A 21634-nucleotide genomic window follows, 5' to 3' on the forward strand; every position below is an offset into this window, starting at 1 on the left:
TGTTAACGATATGTTAGGTGAATGTCTAAATAATGCCATTAGAAAGAAGATTATTAGTGATCAAATACAGCACAATTACGAGGCTTTATTCTCACCCCCATTCGCTTTTATGTATTCCTTATAGCCCCATTCTTAATGATGAACTTACTAATTTTACATCATATGTCACCTCACATTATATATAAACACTAACACCAGCATCACTTATTCCATTTATTATTATAAGTTCACCACATCCCCTTTTATATTATATGAACACGCATAACGTAGTTTTATAGGCATTCCCCAACAGCACCACACAATTATAATCTTCTTTCTAATGGCATTATTTAGACATTCACCTAACATATCGTTAACACGATATGTGTTTACATACATACACTTTATCACATGCACAAAATATAGTTAATTAATTATTTTCACCCCTATTTCACTATCACTATATTCAGAGATCACTATTTTGGATACCCAGAGGGTATAAATATACACAGATATCAGTCACAGTAACATATGCAATGTGTCTGGTATTCCAGTGCACTTGTCTAGTATAGAGATATGGTCACTAAAACCGTATCGGGTATTAACCACATAAGTCAAGATCCCCGTTGAGGGACAGACAGGATATAGTTTACTAACACCGGTATTATACCCATATTAGTTTTTTATTGTATATTAACCCCATATATAGATGTATACCATCACCATTAGCGATACATATATTACACCCATTTGAATCCCACGTAGTTATTTATAACTTATGCATACAGCCAATAATATTATTCTTTGGGCTTAATATTGAGTTCAAAATATATCTTTTCGCGTATTTAACATTGCTGGTCAACCAGATGACAGTTTGTTTACACCACATCAACCAATTGGATTCGTGGGTGTGTATCTGCATTGAGCAATGAAATGTTTATCCGTCATGCTGACGTTTAGCTGACGGTGGTGAACCAAGAATCAGTGCAATCCACACCCATGAAATGAACTCATAGGATTCATGGGAAATGTAGTCCATCGATAACCGTACTCTCACCAATCGGATTCAGGCTTTGAGACAAGCCCCATGCTTCTTGGCCATCATTGGTGAGTTAGATACACCAAACGATTTGTTTACATAAGTTCGGTGGCAACTTCTTACACGATCGAAACAGTAATTTTGACAAATAAACCTTAAGATTACCTGTATATATAACATCAATCTTAAGGTACTAGTAGCACACTCTCAATTATAAATTTTATAAATTTTATAAGTAAATATTCACCAATTACTGCAACAAGTGGGAGTGGGGGGAAAGGAAGGTTCTTATTGGTTCCAGTGAAGGAAGGAAGGGGAGTGTTTATTGTTAACATGTGGTTACTGAGCCCTATTTAAGGGTGATTAAGACATAGTTAGAGTATACAAGCCTGAGGAAACGGGGTTCACCCCGAGAAACGCGTCGCTGTACTTCTCTATATGCCATAAGAGATTTGATTTTAACACACCAGCTGTAATGTGCTACATTACTGGCTATTTTATTCTGTATAATAAATGCTAGTTTTATGATTCACGAAGTCTGGTGTGTGCATCAATCTCTCTTCCAAGTAACCCAAAGGCTGTTTAGCCTTTCTCCCTTGTTCCTACCTATAGGAAACCATCTAGGCAAGGACTGCCTTCCAGGATATCCACTTCTCCAGGACATCTTGACAGGGATTCGTTCACACAGCCAGCTGGTTTGCTGTTCAGAATACCAGCCTGCCTCTAATAGGCACAAGAGAGTGCCTTCACGCTTGTGAGTACCCTGTATCTTGTCCAGATTTGTGTTTGGGTATCCATTGATCTACACATGTGGCGCCTCTGTTTCTGTTTTTTACAGTTGTTCATCTAAGAAAATTACATCACTTGTGAAGTGAAGACCGAGAGCTGCCTTTTCCACTTACTCCTTTCCCAGACGGACATTTTTTGGGACTTTATTTGCACCGCTTTCATTGGATACTATCCAGTGCAACGTGTGTATTTTCATATATATACATTTTGTTTTATCTTTTTGTAGATACCTACTACCACAATCTTTTTAATTAAGTTTATATTTGATTTTAACAATTTATGTATTAATTTTATATTTTAGTTTTGCTTTTATAAAAATTTTTTTTTTTTTTTTTTTTTTTTATGGGTTTTTGACATTAGGACCTTCCATACCACCTGTCAAATAAGCGCCTCCTATAGGTTCTCTGTTACAGAGTTTCTAGTCCATAGTAGTTATTACTGATATTAAATATTTAGTTCTGTTTGGACTGGCTGCATATATTTTGCCTAAAAAGTCAATGTACAATATCTTTGTGAGTTTTTACTCATTCATTGCAGATATAACCCAGACAGCTTAACTAATGCAAACAAATGTCCTTCTAATGGACTGGAATGTCATAAAAAAGAAATAAGCAACCAAGTTGAGTTTACATCTTTGTACAGCAAACTTTAATGGATAGAAATAGGACCCCATTGGTGGTCTTAAAGGGACAGTCTAGTCCAAAATAAACTTTCATGATTCAGATAGAGAATGTAATTTTAAACAATTTTCCAATTTACTTTTATCACCAATTTTGCTTTGTTCTCTTGGTTGAAAGCTAAACCTAGGAGGTTCATATGTTAATTTCTAAGCCCTTGAAGGTAGCATCTTCTCTCAAGACATTTTGACAATGTTTCACCACTAGTTAGTTCATGTGTGTCATATAGATAACACTGTGCTCACGCACATGGAGTTCAGGTGAGCCAGCTCTGATAGGCTAAAATAGATGTCTGTCAAAAGAACTGAAATAAGTGAGCAGTCTGCAGAGACTTAGATAAAGGTAACCACAGAGGTAAAAAGTGTATTTATATAACTGTGTTGTTTGTGTAAAACTAGGGAATGGGTAATAAAGGGATTATCTATCTTTTTAAACAATAACAATTCTGGTGTAGACTGTCCCTTTAACCTCCCATGGGTGAGCATGAGGATTTCTAAAAGAGAACTGTGCACATATATGTGAGCTTGAAGACAGCAGTACATGAGATTTCAACATTTGTATTCTGCTGCTCCTGTTGCACATTTACTGTGTGACAGATAAGGGGACACTAAAGTCAGCTTTTCTGATTCAGACAAAACATGCTGTGTTAAGAGACCTTACACTTTATTACATTATGCACAGTCTGTCTGTCACATACAGGGGGACGGCAAATTGAAATAAAATGTGAAATTTGTCAGAGAAATATAATGCTCATTTAAAAGAGTTCTATTGTCTTTTTGCAGGTACATTGTCCCAAATCCAAACTTATTCTAAAATCCAAACTTTTTGTTTTTAAATAAAATTTATCAAAAATGACTATTTTTCTCCACCTGTGAGTCACAATCTTCTCTGCCTGTGTCTTTGTTTTTTTGTGTTCTAAGATGCAAATAATAGTATATATTTATTTAAAAAAAAGCAACCATTACCTCTCTGATTACAGTGCTGTACTAGCTTTCTGATGGTACTATGTATACACAATTATTAAAAATGATCTAAAACATCCTTTAGATTCAATGTATAAGCTGTATTATGGTTATGACATGTAAATGTTGCCCAAATGACATGAGATATTGTTGTTTACACTTGGGGGCCGATTTATTAAAGTGCGGATGGACATGATGTGATGTAGAGTATCATGTCCGCCGCACATCAATAAATGCTGACAGCATAGGCTGTCTGCATTTATCATTGCACAATCAGTAGCAGGTGGTGTCAATTAGCCCGATCGTATAGGATCGAGTGGATTGGTGTCCGCAGCCTCAGTGCAGGCGGACAAGTTATGGAGCAGCGGTCTTTAGACCGCTGCTTCATAACTGCTGTTTCCAGAGAGCCTGAAGGCTCACGCGGAATCAGGGGCGTCAACCTCCATTTGGAGCTTTATAATTCGGGCCCATAGTTTCTTCCCTTCTCCAAACTGTCCTATTTTAAAGATGCAAATATTCCAAAATCCAAACCCTTCTGAAATCCAAACCTTTTCAGGGCCCAAGCAATTTGGATAAAGGGTTTTCTACCTGTATTATGCACTTGTTGATTCTACTGTATTTCATGGTCCTTTAATGTTCCTTTAATAACACTATACACTTCAACCAAAACACTTTATTAAAAATAAATATATTGGTAAAATACTAACATATTATTCGTTATACGTGAAAAATCTGTTGTATCCATGTACCTTAACTATTTAGATCTTGGTCTCGGTTAGCAGAATTTGATTGCAAGTCCAGTGATATTTACAGATCTGTATTTATTTGCTGCTTGCTTAAATTAACAGTTACTATCACAAGCAAGAACAACAAACTGGAGAAACCAGAGTGGCACTAAACTAAGGCTAAGCACTTTTGTGTTTGATAAATCTCTTACCTCTCATTCACTTGTAGCTTTATCCCAGTGTCATCAGTTCTTGACTTATTGAGCATTTCCTATAAGAAAATGAAGTGTGAGAAATTAAAATATGCTCTGCAATAACACCATTCGTGCTATGAATGTGTCTATTGTACAGCGATGTGACTGCTTTTTCAGTCTATACCACATAAAAGTAATGGTAAAACAAGAAGATGAAAACATTGCAGCAGATAAATAATATGCTCCAAATCTTTTAGCAATACTGACCCTGCAAGTTTAGCACTGAACAGCCCTGCTGTGTGACTGCAGCTGAATGGCTCACTAGGACCAACAGTTCTCTGCAGCTCCTAAGCAATACTTGAACAATATGTTTAGCCCCTTTGCAATGTTGGTAGTGCTAAAATTACATGCACTATAATGTCCCTTTAAGGAAAATTCAGCATGTATTCCATTAATAATTGTTTTTTGCAAACTGATCAATTTGAGACGAACTAATCAAATAAGTATATTTATACTAATAACAATTTGTGTAAATAACCATAGGAAGCCCAGGTATAAACCACTTGATATTTTTTTAAATTAATATTTTTCACAGTTTTTTCTAGCTATTTTTCCACTTGACAAATGTCACTGGAGAAAAAAAGATTAGGAATCGGTTTTGTACTGTTCTTTCCTCCTCACATATTCTAGCATTGAATTAACAGCAAACCATTTTCATCATGAAAAAGAAAAAACAGACATTAAACATATTTAAATCAGTAAAATCTATTTACATTTCATTTAAAACTAGCAGGAAATGCTAGTTACCTTTACTGGGGGGTAGTTATCAAGCCGTCTACTTTCCTGCCTTCGCCGGCCCAATACGTCCGCCTAAGCTCGCCTACCTTCGCCGCCGCGGACCTTGAATACGTTCGCATAAGTTATCAAATAAAGCTGTCAAAAAGCCGCGGGGCGATGAGCAGCGGACTGTGACAGTTATCACTCATCCGATCTCGCTGCCCTTCGGCTTTTTCCCAGCTTTATTGCTAGCCTGTCACTAAGCACTCACACTAAACTACACTGTTCTACCCCCTATACCGGCGCCCCCGGAGGCCCCCGCAACTAAATAAAGTTACTAACCCCTAAACCGCCGCTCCTAGACCCCGCCGCAAGTCTTATAAATGTATTAACCCCTAAACCGCCGCTCCCGGACACCGCTGCCACCTACATTATACCTAGTAACCCCTATCCTGCCCCCCCTATACCGTCGCCCTCTATTATAAAATTATTAACCCCTATCCTGCTGATCCCGCACCTCTCCGCAACTAAATAAATAGTTTAACCCCTAAACCGCCGCTCCATGAACCCGCCGCAACCTATAATAAATTTATTAACCCCTATCCTGCCCCCCACTACGCCGCCGCCACTGTAATAAAATGATTAACCCCTAAACCTAAGTCTAACCCTAACCATAACGCCCCCCTAACTTAAATATTAATTAAATACATCTAAATAAATTAACTCTTATTAACTAAATGAATCCTATTTAAAACTAAATACTTACCTGTAAAATAAACCCTAAGATAGCTACAATGTAATTAATACTTATATTATAGCTATCTTAGGATTTATATTTATTTTACAGGTAACTTTGTATTTATTTTAGCTAGTTAGAATAGTTATTAAATAGTTATTAACTATTTAATAACTACCTAGCTAAAAGAAATACAAAATTACCTGTAAAATAAATCCTAACCTAAGTTACAATTAAACCTAATACTACACTATCATTAAATTAACTAAATAAACTACCTACAAATAACTACAATGAAATACAATTACATAAACTAACTAAAGTACAAAAAATAAAAAAAGCTAAGTTACAAAAAATAAAAAATTAAGTTACAAACATGTAAAAAAATATTACAACAATTTTAAGCTACTTACACCTAATCTAAGCCCCCTAATAAAATAACAAACCCCCCCAAAATAAAAAAAATCCCTACCCTATTCTAAATTACATAAATTTCAAAGCTCTTTTACCTTACCAGCCCTTAAAAGGGCCATTTGTGGGGGCATGCCCCAAAAAGTTCAGCTCTTTTGCCTGTAAAAGAAAAATACAACCCCCCCCAACATTAAAACCCACCACCCACATACCCCTAATCTAACCCAAACCCCCCTTACAAAAACCTAACACTAATCCCCTGAAGATCATCCTACCTTGAGTCGTCTTCACTCAGCCGAGCCACCGATGGAACTGAAGAGGACATCCGGAGCGGAAGAAGTTAATCCTCCAAGCGGCGCTGAAGAAATCTTCCATCCGATGAAGTCATCATCCAGGCGGCGCTGAAGAAGTCTTCGATCCGGCCGATGTCATCTTCAAAGAGGCGCTGAAGAGGTCTTCTATCCGGGCGAAGTCATCTTCCAAGCCGGGTCTTGAATCTTCCTTCCGTCGACGCGGAACCACCTTCTTCACCGACGGACTACGACGAATGACGGCTCCTTTAAGGGACGTCATCCAAGATGGCGTCCCCTCAATTCCGATTGGCTGATAGGATTCTATCAGCCAATCGGAATTAAGGTAGGAAAAATCTGATTGGCTGATGGAATCAGCCAATCAGATTGAGCTCGCATTCTATTGGCTGTTCCGATCAGCCAATAGAATGCGAGCTCAATCTGATTGGCTGATTGGATCAGCCAATCGGATTGAACTTGAATCTGATTGGCTGATTCCATCAGCCAATCAGATTTTCCTACCTTAATTCCGATTGGCTGATAGAATCCTATCAGCCAATCGGAATTGAGGGGACGCCATCTTGGATGACGTCCCTTAAAGGAGCCGTCATTCGTCGTAGTCCGTCGGTGAAGAAGGTGGTTCCGCGTCGGCGGAAGGAAGATTCAAGACCCGGCTTGGAAGATGACTTCGCCCGGATAGAAGACCTCTTCAGCGCCTCTTTGAAGATGACATCGGCCGGATCGAAGACTTCTTCAGCGCCGCCTGGATGATGACTTCATCGGATGGAAGATTTCTTCAGCGCCGCTTGGAGGATTAACTTCTTCCGCTCCGGATGTCCTCTTCAGTTCCATCGGTGGCTCGGCTCAGTGAAGACGACTCAAGGTAGGATGATCTTCAGGGGATTAGTGTTAGGTTTTTGTAAGGGGGGTTTGGGTTAGATTAGGGGTATGTGGGTGGTGGGTTTTAATGTTGGGGGGGGGTTGTATTTTTCTTTTACAGGCAAAAGAGCTGAACTTTTTGGGGCATGCCCCCACAAATGGCCCTTTTAAGGGCTGGTAAGGTAAAAGAGCTTTGAAATTTATGTAATTTAGAATAGGGTAGGGATTTTTTTTATTTTGGGGGGGTTTGTTATTTTATTAGGGGGCTTAGATTAGGTGTAAGTAGCTTAAAATTGTTGTAATATTTTTTACATGTTTGTAACTTAATTTTTTATTTTTTGTAACTTAGCTTTTTTTATTTTTTGTACTTTAGTTAGTTTATGTAATTGTATTTCATTGTAGTTATTTGTAGGTAGTTTATTTAGTTAATTTAATGATAGTGTAGTATTAGGTTTAATTGTAACTTAGGTTAGGATTTATTTTACAGGTAATTTTGTATTTCTTTTAGCTAGGTAGTTATTAAATAGTTAATAACTATTTAATAACTATTCTAACTAGCTAAAATAAATACAAAGTTACCTGTAAAATAAATATAAATCCTAAGATAGCTATAATATAATTATTAATTATATTGTAGCTATCGTAGAGTTTATTTTACAGGTAAGTATTTAGTTTTAAATAGGAATAATTTATTAAAGTATAGTGTAGTGTTAGGTGTAATTGTAACTTAGGTTAGGATTTATTTCACAGGTACATTTCTCTTTATTTTAGCTAGGTAAGCTATTAAATAGTTAATAACTATTTAATAGTTATTGTACATGGTTAAAATAAATTGAAATGTACCTGTAAAATAAAAAAAAATCCTAAGATAGCTAGAATATAATTATTATTTATATTGTAGCTATATTAGGGTTTATTTTAAAGGTAAGTATTTAGTTTTAAATAGGATTAATTTAGTTAATAAGAGTTAATTTATTTAGATTTATTTAATTAATATTTAAGTTAGGGGGCGTTAGGGTTAGGGTTAGACTTAGGTTTAGGGGTTAATAATTTTATTACAGTGGCGGCGGCGTAGTGGGGGGCAGGATAGGGGTTAATAAATGTATTATAGGTGGCGACGGTGTAGGGGGGGCAGGATAGGGGTTAATACATTTAATATAGGTTGCGGCGGGTTCAGGGAGCGGCTGTTTAGGGGTTAATATGTATAGAGTAGCTTGCGGTGGGCTCCGGGAGCGGCGGTTTAGGGGGTAATAACTTTATTTAGTTGCGGCGGTGTAGGGGGGGTCAGATTAGTGGTGTTTAGACTCGGGGTACATGTTAGGGTGTTAGGTGTAGACAGCTCCCATAGAAATCAATGGGATGTCTGTCAGCAGCGAACTTGTACTTTCGCTATGGTCAGACTCCCATTGATTCCTATGGGATCCGCCGCCTCCAGGGGTGGCGGATTGAAAACCAGGTACGCTGGGCCGTAAAAGTGCCGAGCGTACCTGCTAGTTTTTTGATAGCTAGCAAAAGTAGTGAGAATGTGCCGCACTTGTGTGCGGAACATCTGGAGTGACGTAAGAATCGATCTGTGTCGGACTGAGTCCGGCGGATCGAAGTTTACGTCACAAAATTCTACTTTTGCCGGTCTCGAGCCTTTGATAACTAAGGCGTATCAGCCTCGCCACAAATACGCTGCGGAATTCCAGCGTATTTGAGGTTGACGGCTTGATAACTACCCCCCACTGTGTTTCATCTCATTAACTGATGGGGAAAACTCTCATAGCTGTATTAGCAGACAGGGGTCCGATGATCAAATACTCGCCGTCTTGGAGAGGTATCAGGCAAAATCTTTGGGAATTTTTTTTTAGACTTTATTTGCAATGTAAAAGTTTCTCCTCATCCAAAACTCTGTATAGTCGACATAATCATCTCCCAAGATAAAATCTGTGTTTCTAAAATTATTTGAGTGACCTTGCAGTATTAACGAGACTTCTTGCCCGAGCTGAGAACTGTAGATCATCATACCCTGGGACAGGATCTACATAAGTCTTACATCAAGGCATATTTTGTTTCTCAGCATCAGAGCATCCAGTTTAAAAAAATGCCCTTTTTTGATATAACAATGAAAATAATGAATACAATGGGGTAGATTTAACAAGGGCCGAATAGCCCTTGTTCCCCTTGTTTCCGCGCAAGCCTTCAGGCTTGCCGGAAACAGCCAGTCCGCTGCCTCTGAGTCTTCAATCCGCACAATCCTATACGATCGGGCTGATTGACACCCCCTGCTAAGAGCCAATTGGCCGCAAATCTGCAGGGGGCAGCATTGCACAAGCTGTTATGGTGAACTGCTGGTGCAATCATAAATGCCGACAGCGTATGTTGTCGGCATTCAGCGATGTCTGTTGGACATGATATGCTACAGCACACATTGGTAAATCTACCCCTACGTCCCTACATCACTCTATAGGCAGCGCAAGAACAAATATTACAACCCCATATTAAATTATATCACTGTATACCAAGTTAAAGGGACAGTCTAGTCAAAATTAAACTTTCATGATTCAGATAGGGCATGTCATTTTAAACAACTTTACCATTTATTTTTTAATCAAATTAGCTTTGTTCTCTTGGTATTCTTAGTTAAAAACTTAACCTAGGTAGGCTCATATGCTATTTTCTAAGCCCTTGAAGGCCGCCTCTAATCTCGGTGCATTTTGATAGTTTTTCACAGCTAGTTAGTTCATTTGTGTCATATAGATAATATGTTGCTCACGCTCGTGGAGTTACCTAGGAATCAGCACTGATTGGCTAAAATGCAAGTCTTTCAAAAGAACTGAAATAAGGAGGCATTCTGCAGAGGCTTAGATACAAGGTAATCACAGAGGCAAAAAGTGTATTAATATAACCGTGTTGGTTATGCAAATCTGGGGAATGGGAAATAAAGGGATTAGCTATCTTTTTAAACAATAAAAATTCTGTAATTGACTGTCCCTTTAAATTACACTACATTTTTTGCCATTTTATTTACCCAGGATTTCAGAACTACAACAAATATTTATAAATTACCATATCACTATCATTCATCCCTTTGTTTTCTATGATCACTTTACAATTATGTTCCTGTCCAATACCTCAATCCTGGTTACCGCTGTTTCTACTGCAGCTGCAGTAGCTGACATTTCTTTCTCCACCAAATCCCCTAGTTCCTCTTCTCGAATGTCCAGGGAGGGAGGGCGTAACTCCTGTGAAGCCAGACAGACAAGAACTGACCTTTTCACATCATAATAACCACATCTTCATATAATATTCATCAAAGTCTTTAGTGTAAATGGTACTAAACCACAAGAGAGCATACTGGATAACTACTTGAGTGGACTGGGATGTTTTATGCTTTACCACAATAAGTAAATTTGGGATGGAATATATTCTTGTTTGTTATGTATATGACAAGGTGTTTTACTGGAAAGGGCTCCAATGGGTGTGTGTGTGTATGTGTGTATATATATATATATATATATATATATATATATATATATATATATATATATATATATATATATATATATATATATATATATATATATATATATATATATATATATATATATATATATATACACACAGTATATGTGTGTGTATAGTATATGTGTGTGTATATGTGCATAATCATGTATGTATGTGTTTATATGTGTAAATATTTTTGTGCACACATGCATACATATGTATAAATATAAACAATTACATAAATAAATATATATATACAGGGGTTGAAAAACCCAGTGGTTCAGTGGTCCCGGATGACATTGAAATTTTGAAATTTCTTGGGACGACTTAGAAAAATGATCTACTATTTTCATCATGTATCTGTCATATAAACGTTCATTTTTATAAAGATTTCTGTTTTCTTAAAATATAAAAATGCTTAACATGTTAAAACAATCCACATCATGTAGAAAGTGCCTTAAAAACAGAAGATTCGCCCTATATTTTTTTGCAGGCTAAGCCATGTTGATTTTTTTATACAGTATATATACTTTTAACTAAAATTTTGTGCCCGCAAAACATATATAATGTACGTTTTTTTTAATTATGTAAAAATAAATAATTCCCTGTAATATTTCAAATAAACTTTAAATTATTGTACAGCTACTCCACTCTGGCTGAATGATAAGCAAGTCAGTCAGGATGGGTGGTATAAGGGTACAGCAAACTCTCAGCACTTGTGCACACTTTATAAGAAGTTAAGTGGTCAACAGTAAATATTTGGTATATTAAGGGAATAGTAAGTATATCTATTTTATACAGCATAAGCAAAAATGTATTATATGCTGCTGGAACAATTTTAAATTATGATTTTCTCATATTATGTTACTACTACTTTTTCTAATACTGCCCACACAACCATTTTCCAATAACAAATAAAGTCATTGTAGAGGCTGTTGCCGTTTACTCCCAGTAACACTGCACTTCTGAGGTCAATATTCCCAAATGATAGGGTGATAACAGAAAACAAAGGCCCATATTTATCAAGCTCCGTACGGAGCTTGAAGGGCCGTGTTTCTGGCGAGTCTTCAGACTCGTCAGAAGCACAAGTTATGAAGCAGCGGTCACAAAGACTGCTGCTCCATAACCTGTCTGCCAGGCGGACAGACATCGCCGGAAATCAACCCGGTCGAGTACGATCGGGTTTATTGACACCCCCTGCTGGCGGCCCATTGGCCGCGAGTCTGCAGGGGGCGGCGTTGCACTAGCAGCTCTTGTGAACTGCTGGTGCAATACTGAATACGGCGAGCACGCAAAATATACCGGCAACTTGTAAAAAAAACAAGATCGATGTAGATGCAGGGGCATCTCTGTTTTTTAGTAAGGGATCTGGGAGGGGGAGGGATGTAAGATTATTTAGGGGGGCCAGCTACACTACAGAAAACAAATATTTTATAATAAAAAAGTAAACAAAACTATTTTGGGGAGCAAATTGGGTACTGGCAGACAGCTGCCAGTACCCAAGATGGCGGCAAATAGATAGAGGAAGAGGGTTAGAAAGATGTATGGGGGGATCAGGGATATTGTGGGGTAAGGGGGGATCCATCACTGCAGACTGATGTGTCAGGTGGGAGGCTGATCTCTACACTAAAGCTTAAAATTAACCCCACAAGCTACCTAATTAACCCCTTAACTGCTGGGCATATTACAAGTGTGGTGCGCAGCAGTATTTAACAGCCTTATTATTACCAAAAAGCAACACAAAAGCCATATATGTCTGCTATTTCTGAACAAAGGGGATCCCAGAGAAGCATTTCCAACCATTTGTGCCATAATTGCACAAGCTGTTTGTAAATAATTTCAGTGAGAAACCTAAAATTGTGAAAAATGTAAGTTTTTTTTTTTAATTTGATCGTATTTGGCAGTTAAATGGTGGCATGAAATATACCAAAATGGGCCTAGATCAATAATTTGGGTTGTCTACTACACTACACTAAAGCTAAAATTAAACCTAAAAGCTCCCTACAAGCTCCCTAATTAACCCCTTCACTGCTGGGCATAATACACGTGTGGTGTGCAGCGGCATTTAGCAGCCTTCTAATTACCAAAAAGCAATGCCAAATCCATATAGGTCTGCTATTTCTGAACAAAGGGGATCCCAGAGAAGTATTTACAACCATTTATGCCATAATTGCACAAGCTGTTTGTAAATAAATTCAGCGAGAAACCTAAAGTTTGTGAAAAAAATTGTGAAAAAGTCAACAATTTTTTTTATTTGATCGCATTTGGCGGTGAAATGGTGGCATGAAATATACCAAAATGGGCCTAGATTAATACTTTGGGATGTCTTCTAAATATAAATATATACATGTCAAGGGATATTCATGGATTCCTGAAAGATATCAGTGTCCCAATGTAACTATCGCTAATTTTGAAAAAAAGTGGTTTGGAAATAGCAAAGTGCTACTTGTATTAATTGCCCTATAACTTGCAAAAAAAGCAAAAGAACATGTAAACATTGGGTATTTATAAACTCAGGACAAAATTTATAAACTATTTAGCATGGGTGTTTTTTGGTGGTTGTAGATGTGTAACAGATTTTGGGGGTAAAAGTTAGAAAAAGTGTATTTTTTTCATTTTTTCATCATATTTTATTTATTATTTTTATATTAAATTATAGGATATGATGAAAATAATGGTATCTTTAGAAAGTCCATTTAATGGCGAGAAAAACGGTATATAATATGTGTGGGTACAGTAAATGTGTAAGAGGAAAATTACAGCTAAACACAAACACTGCAGAAATGTAAAAATAGCCCTTGTCCTTAAGGGTAAGAAAATTGAAAAATGGTCCGGTCATTAAGGGGTTAAGAATGAGGGGTGCTACAGTAATAAATGTGCCACCTCTATAGTAACTTACAATTGTGTGTAAGAGAGTTTGTGTGTGTTAGATAGTGACAATATGAGAGAGTGAGAAATAGGATGTGTGTGTGAGAAAGTGTGTGTGAGTCTTATTTGTAAGAGTGTGTGAGAGTTAGTTTGTGTGAGTGTGTAAGAGAGTGCTTGTGTGAGAGAGTGTTTGTGTGTGTGAGAGTGTTTGTGTGTATCTGTGATTGTGTGTATCTGTGATTGTGTGTATCTGTGATTGTATGTATCTGTGATTGTGTGTATCTGTGATTGTGTGTATCTGTGATTGTGTGTATCTGTGATTGTGTGTATCTGTGATTGTGTGTGTGCTTATGTATCTGTGTGTATATCTCTGGCTATATATGTATGTGTGCTATTATTCCTGCCTCAGCTTGCTGCCATGTAAACAACAATATTTTCTTTTTAGGTATGAGAATAGGTTTAAAATATGTATTTAGTATATAATTGTATACAAAGGGGCATATGTATCAAGCTCCGAATGGAGCTTGATGCCCCGTGTTTCTGGTGAGCCTGCAGGCTCGCCAGAAACAGCAGTTATGAAGCAGCGGTCAGAAAGACTGCTGCTCCATAACCTGTCCGCCTGCTCTGAGCAGGCAGACAGACATTGCCGGAAATCAACCCTATTGAGTACGATCGGGTTGATTGACACCCCCTGCTGGCGGCCTATTGGCCGCGAGTCTGCAGGGGGCGGCGTTACACCAGCAGCTCTTGTGAGCTGCTGGTGCAATGCTGAATACGGCGAGCGTACTGCTCGCCGTATTCAGCGAGGTCTGGCGGACCTGATCCGCAGTGTCGGATCAGGTCCGCCAGACCTTGATAACTAGAGGCCATAGAGTGTTTTATTCTTAATGTATATTGTATATTGTATTCAAATGTATATTAGAAGCGTATAACGGCGTAATACAAGTTTACGTATGGCATTGTGAAAAAGTGGGACTACAAAGAAATTTCATGGGACCACTAGCTCTTGGGCAACTTTTTCAACCGCTGATTATATATATATATATACACACACACACACTTTTGAGCCCATCCCAGTCAAATACCTTGAATCATGCATTAACATTTTTATTCATTTTTAATATGCTTTAATGTGTTTTGAATAAAAATACTTGAAACTCCTATGTTCTTCTTTCATAAAAATCATCTTTTTATTTTTAAATATACATTTCTATATATATAGCTGTAAATACAATACATACAGTATATATATATATATATTATTTATTTTTTAAAGGGAAAGTATACACCAATTTTCATATAATTGCATGTAATAGACACTACTATAAAGAATAATATGAACAGATGCTGATCTAAAAATCCAGTATAAAACCTTTTAAAAACTTACTTAGAAGTTCCTATTTTAGCACTTTTGATTAGGTTAACTGGGACATCCAGTGAAAGCAGACACTCCCCTCCTCCCCATTCCTCTGCATATGAAAAGACCCTTTACACAAACAGGAGCAAGCTGGAGAAGTTATACATCAGTATACTTCTAAAATTTTGGGGCTTGGTTAGGAGTCTGAAAATCAGCACAATGTTATTTAAAAATAAGCAAAACTATATATTTTTTTTAAAAAAAGCCCTGTATGGGCTATATAAATGGGTCATCTAGAAAGCATTTATGCAATGAAAAATCTAGTGTATAGTGTACCTTTAATTTAATTTATAGGTATAAATATAAATTTTACAACAAATAATCATATATACAGTGTATATATATATATATATATATATATATATATATAAAGAGAGAGAGAGAGAGAGAGAGATTTAAAAAATAAAAAGAGCATTTTCTTCTATGTGAAGAACATAGGAATGTAAAATATTCCTAATGCACCTTTTGGCGTTAGAACAGTTGATCTATAGTGCAGTGCTGGGTTAGCGCACAAGTGCTAACTAATAGGTTTTTTTTTAGCGAGCCCCATAGAAGTCAAAAGGGGAGAGGGAGTTAGCGAGGTTGCGATATCCGAAGTCCTTAACTTTTTATTTTTAATTTGTAATGTGCACGCTAATGTGGGAGCACTAATTTTTTTACTTTGAGCTCAGCACAGGAGAGGGAAAAAAATGAGTGTTCCACTTGTTCCACTAGTGTGTTTGCAAGACAATAAAAGTTACAGTTATAACAAATGCTTATTTAGTTGTAACAAATAATACTATAAACCATAAACTATGCTAAATAAAAGATAAGAAGAGCATAAAGTATTTTTTTTACTCAATATGACACATTTAAGCCAATTTACAAAAGTAGCATTTTTCCCAAAATTTGCACTTAACCTGGAATATCAAAAATGAACTTACACCAATATATAAATTATATGATATAAAAAAACATTGTCATTATTCAGGCAAAATACCTGTGCAATTTCGGCAATGTGATTGAGAATCGCAGTAACTTTGCTGCAATCTGCTTCTCCTTGGCTCCGTATGCTGGAGAGATAACTAAGCGCTTCTGTGCCGCATATTCTACAGCTGTCGCTCAGAGCTGGAAAGAAAAATAAATTAAAAATGCAACAATACATAAGGGTGGGAAAAAAAAAACATTAAAGAATAATACTGCTCTAAAGTGAAATTATACTAGAAAAAAAAATGAGAAACCCAAACGTATTTATCCAAAATGTATTTAACGTAACATGAAGCCCAAATTTTTTCTTTTGTGATTTAGAAAGAGCATGCCATTTTACATTTTACAGTTTTCCAATTTACTTCTTTTATCTAATTTACTTCATTCTCTTGATATCATTTATTGAAAAACATATCTAAATAGACTCAGTAGCTGCTGATTGGTGGCTGCACATAGATGCCTCATGTGATTGGCTCCCACATGTGCATTGCTATTACTTCAACAAAGGATATGTGATGCAATTTAGATAATAGAAGTCAATTGGAAAGTGGTTTAAAATATTGGGTTTCATGTCCCATTAACATGTATAAGTTTAAATCTTGAAATTTTAAACCAAGAATTAGTGACACCTGGAGGAAGAACTCTGACATATACAGACATATATATTGTTTTAATTATATTAGTCGATCAAATATTGAAAACATAATTGTTAAGTTTTAGTGTCCCTAAAATAATGTGCCCACCTTTTCTGCTGAGGCCAATTAGAGACAGTTATAAATAGGTCAGTGGAGTGTGCAACCAATGACTGTGTGGAATATAGCGGTGTTAATTGGGTATAGTCTGCATTTCCACTTTTAACAGGAATTGGAAACCCACAATTTTCAGAACTAATTACAGGAAAAATAGGACAAATAAATAATGAATGTATATTGCAAAGTTGTTTTAAAATATATAATTTAACATTTTATATTATAAGATCAAAGTGTTTCATCTCCCTTTATACTGGTTGCCTCTATTGGCCTTGATTACAAGTGGAATGATACATTTGTATCACTCGTTGGCGCTAACCGAGAGAATGAAATAATCAGGGGCCCCATCCGACATGCAGCTTCACCCGCAAAAGTCGGCGACGCCGGTTTTTGCGCGGGTTTGGTATCCTATATACAGCGCCGCATATAAATGTGGCACGTATATTTCACCAGTCGGACGTAGTTTTTTTACCCATAGACTAACATAGAAAAGCCGTGCAATTTGGTATCCAATATCCAGCGCAAGGCTTTACATGGCGAAAATGGAGAAAACTTATTCCATTTTCACCTCGCCATAAAATGCAGCCATAGCAGGCCTTGCGCTGAGTATGGGAGCACCGTAACTCCCTAAAATGCCTGAAAAAAAAAACCTAACACCTAATGCATGCGCAATGTCTATCTACCTGTCAACCGCAATCCCCCACCTCAATACCTAATAAAGTGTATTAACCCCTAAACCGCTGCTCCTGGAGCCCACCGCCACCTACATTAAATGTATTAACCCCTAAACCGCCGCTCCCGGACCCCGCCGCCACCTACATTAAATATATTAACCCCTAATCTGACCCCCCCTACACCGCCGCCAGCTACATTAAATATATTAACCACTAATCTGACCCCCCTGCACCGCCGCCACCTACATTAAATATATTAACCTCTAATCTGACCCCCCTACACCACCGCCACCTACATTAAATATATTAACCTCTAATCTGACCCCCCTACACCACCGCCACCTACATTAAATGTATTACCCCCTAAACCTAAGTCTAACCCTAACACCCCCCTAACAATTATTATTTAAATAAATATAAATAATATTACTATTATTAACTAAATTATTCCTATTTAAAACTAAATACTTACCTATAAAATAAACCCTAAGATAGCTACAATATAATTAATAATTACATTGTAGCTATTTTAGGATTTATATTTATTTTACAGACAACTTTGTATTTATTTTAACTAGGTACAATAGCTATTAAATAGTTAATAACTATTTAATAGCTACCTAGTTAAAATAATTACAAAATTACCTATAAAATAAATCCTAACCTAAGTTACAAATACACCTAACACTACACTATCAATAAATGAACTAAATTAATTAACTACAATTATCTAAAATAAAATACAATTAAATAAACTAAACTATAGTACAAAAACCCCCCACTAAATTACAAAAAATAAAAAAATATTACAAGAAGTTTAAACTATTTACAACTAATCTAAGCCCCCTAATAAAATAAAAAAGCCCTCCAAAATAATACAATTCCCTATCCTAAACTTAATTACAAATAGCCCTTAAAAGGGAATTTTGCGGGGCATTGCCCCAAAGTAATCAGCTCTTTTACCTGTAAAAAAAAGAACAATCCTCCCCCCCAACATTACAACCCACCACCCACACACCCCTACTCTAAAACCCACCCGATCCCCCCTTAAAAAACCTAACACTACCCCATTGAAGATAACCCTACCTTGAGCTGTCTTCACCCAGCCGGGCCAAAGTCTTCATCCGATCCGGGCACAAGTGGTCCTCCAGCCAGGCAGAAGTCTTCATCCGATCGGGGCAGAAGATGTCCTCCATCCGGCAGAGGTCTTCATCCAAGCGGCATCTTCTATCTTCATCCTTCCGGCGATGAGCGGCTCCATCTTGAAGACCTCCGGCGCGGAACAACCTTCTAGGCCAATGACTAACGACAAATGAATATTCCTTTAAATGACATCATCCAAGATGGCGTCCCTCGAATTCCAATTGGCTGATAGGATTCTATCAGCCTGTCGGAATTAAGGTAGGAAAAATCCGATTGGTTGATTTAATCAGCCAATCGGATTGAAGTTCACAACCAATCAGATTCTTCCTACCTTAATTCCGATTGGCTGATAGAATTCTATCAACCAATCGAAATTCGAGGGACGCCATCTTGGATGACGTCATTTAAAGGAATCAGCCAATCAGATTCAAGTTCAATCTGATTGGCTGATCCAATCAGCCAATCAGATTGAGCTCGCATTCTATTGGCTGTTCCGATCAGCCAATAGAATGCGAGCTCAATCTGATTGGCTGATTGGATCAGCCAATCGGATTGAACTTGAATCTGATTGGTTGATTCCATCAGCCAATCAGAATTTTCTTACCTTAATTCCGATTGGCTGATAAAATCCTATCAGCCAATTGGAATTCGAGGGACGCCATCTTGGATGACGTAATTTAAAGGAACCGTCATTCGTCGGGAAGTCGTCGGTGGAGATGGATGGATCCGCGCTGGAGGTCTTGAAGATCAGCCTGTAGTCATCGGATTGAAGAACATAGAAGATGCGGCTTGGATGAAGATGTTTGCCGGTACGGATGTCCTCTTCTGCCCGCTTGGATCAAGACTTCAGCCGGAGGATGGACGTCACTCTTCAGCCCCCGCTTGGGCTTGGATCAAGACTTCGGAGGCTTGGATCGGTGAACCCGGCGAGGTGAAGACAAGGTAGGGAGATCTTCAGGGGCTTAGTGTTAGGTTTATTTAAGGGGGGTTTGGGTTAGATTAGGGGTATGTGGGTGGTGGGTTGTAATGTTGGGGGGGGGGTATTGTATGTTTTTTTTACAGGCAAAAGAGCTGAATTCTTTGGGGCATGCCCCGCAAAGGGCCCTTTTAAGGGCTGGTAAGGTAAAAGAGCTTTTCTATTTTAATTTTAGAATAGGGTAGGGCATTTTTTTATTTTGGGGGGCTTTGTTATTTTATTAGGGGGCTTAGAGTAGGTGTAATTAGTTTAAAATTGTTGCAATATTTTTCTAATGTTTGTAAATATTTTTTTATTTTTTGTAACTTAGTTCTTTTTTATTTTTTGTACTTTAGTTAGTTTATTTAATTGTATTTAATTGTAGGTATTTTATTTAATTAATTTATTGATAGTGTAGTGTTAGGTTTAATTGTAGATAATTATAGGTATTTTATTTAATTAATTTATTGATAGTGTAGTGTTAGGTTTAATTGTAACTTAGGTTAGGATTTATTTTACCGGTAATTTTGTAATTATTTTAACTAGGTAGCTATTAAATAGTTATTAACTATTTAATAGCTATTGTACCTGGTTAAAATAATTACAAAGTTGCCTGTAAAATAAATATTAATCCTAAAATAGCTACAATATAATTATAATTTATATTGTAGCTATATTAGGGTTTATTTTACAGGTAAGTATTTAGCTTTAAATAGGAATAATTTATTTAATAAGAGTTAATTTATTTCGTTAGATTTAAATTATATTTAACTTAGGGGGGTGTTAGTGTTAGGGTTAGACTTAGCTTTAGGGGTTAATACATTTATTATAGTAGCGGTGAGATCCGGTCGGCAGATTAGGGGTTAATTATTGTAGGTAGGTGGAGGCGACGTTGGGGGCGGCAGATTAGGGGTTAATAAATATAAAATAGGGGTCGGCAGTGTTAGGGGCAGCAGATTAGGGGTACATAGGGATAACGTAGGTTGCGGCGGTGTACGGAGCGGCAGATTAGGGGTTAATAATAATATGCAGGTGTCAGCGATAGCGGGGGCAGCACATTAGGGGTTAATAAATATAATATAGGGGTCGGCGGTGTTAGGGGCAGCAGATTAGGGGTACATAGGTATAATGTAGGTTGCGGCGGTGTACGGAGCGGCAGATTAGGGGTTAATAATAATATGCAGGGGTCAGCGATAGCGGGGGCGGCAGATTAGGGGTTAATAAGTGTAAGGTTAGGGGTGTTTAGACTCGGGGTACATGTTAGGGTGTTAGGTGCAGACTTAGGAAGTGTTTCCCCATAGGAAACAATTGGGCTGCGTTAGGAGCGGAACGCTGCTTTTTTTGCAGGTGTTAGGTTTTTTTTCAGCTCAAACTGCCCCATTGTTTTCTATGGGGGAATCGTGCACGAGCACGTTTTTGAAGCTGGCCGCATCCGTAAGCAACGCTGGTATTTAGAGTTGCAGTGGCGGTAAATATGCTCTACGCTCCCTTTTTTGGAGTCTAACGCAGCCCTTCTGTGAACTCTAAATACCAGCGGTATTTAAAAGGTGCGGGAGAAAAAAAGCAAGCGTAGCTAACGCACCCCTTTGGCCGCAGAACTCTAAATCTAGCCGTTAGGGTTTATTTTATAGGTAAGTATTTAGTTTTAAATAGGAATAATTTAGTTAATAACAGTAATATTATTTATATTTATTTAAATAATAATTAAGTTAGGGGGGTGTTATGGTTAGACTTAGGTTTAGGGGTGTAATGATAGCAGGATGTGATGTCACTAGCTGGTGGGCGGGGCTTAGGTCCGGTGTCTGTGTCGCAGTGAGTTTAGTACAATCAACCTGTCTGGATGTGTATTGCTATGCTCTGTAATAAAATCGAGTTGTACCATCATTGCTGTGTCCTGCATATGTCCTGCATCTCA

The 21634-nt window shown here is 37.3% G+C and overlaps 1 protein-coding gene across 1 annotated transcript in view; it reads right to left on the reverse strand.

Annotated features, from left to right (window-relative positions):
- The window catches only part of HIP1 (huntingtin interacting protein 1), a 199677-nt gene that overhangs the window by 20656 nt on the left and 157387 nt on the right, over positions 1-21634 (reverse strand). The window contains 3 exon segments of the mRNA XM_053706297.1: positions 4384-4442; positions 10575-10685; positions 16212-16339. Coding sequence (XP_053562272.1) covers positions 4384-4442; positions 10575-10685; positions 16212-16339 — 298 coding nt within the window.

Source organism: Bombina bombina, chromosome 3 (genome assembly GCF_027579735.1).
Source record: "Bombina bombina isolate aBomBom1 chromosome 3, aBomBom1.pri, whole genome shotgun sequence".
In the NCBI taxonomy this organism is placed as follows: Eukaryota; Metazoa; Chordata; class Amphibia; order Anura; family Bombinatoridae; genus Bombina; species Bombina bombina.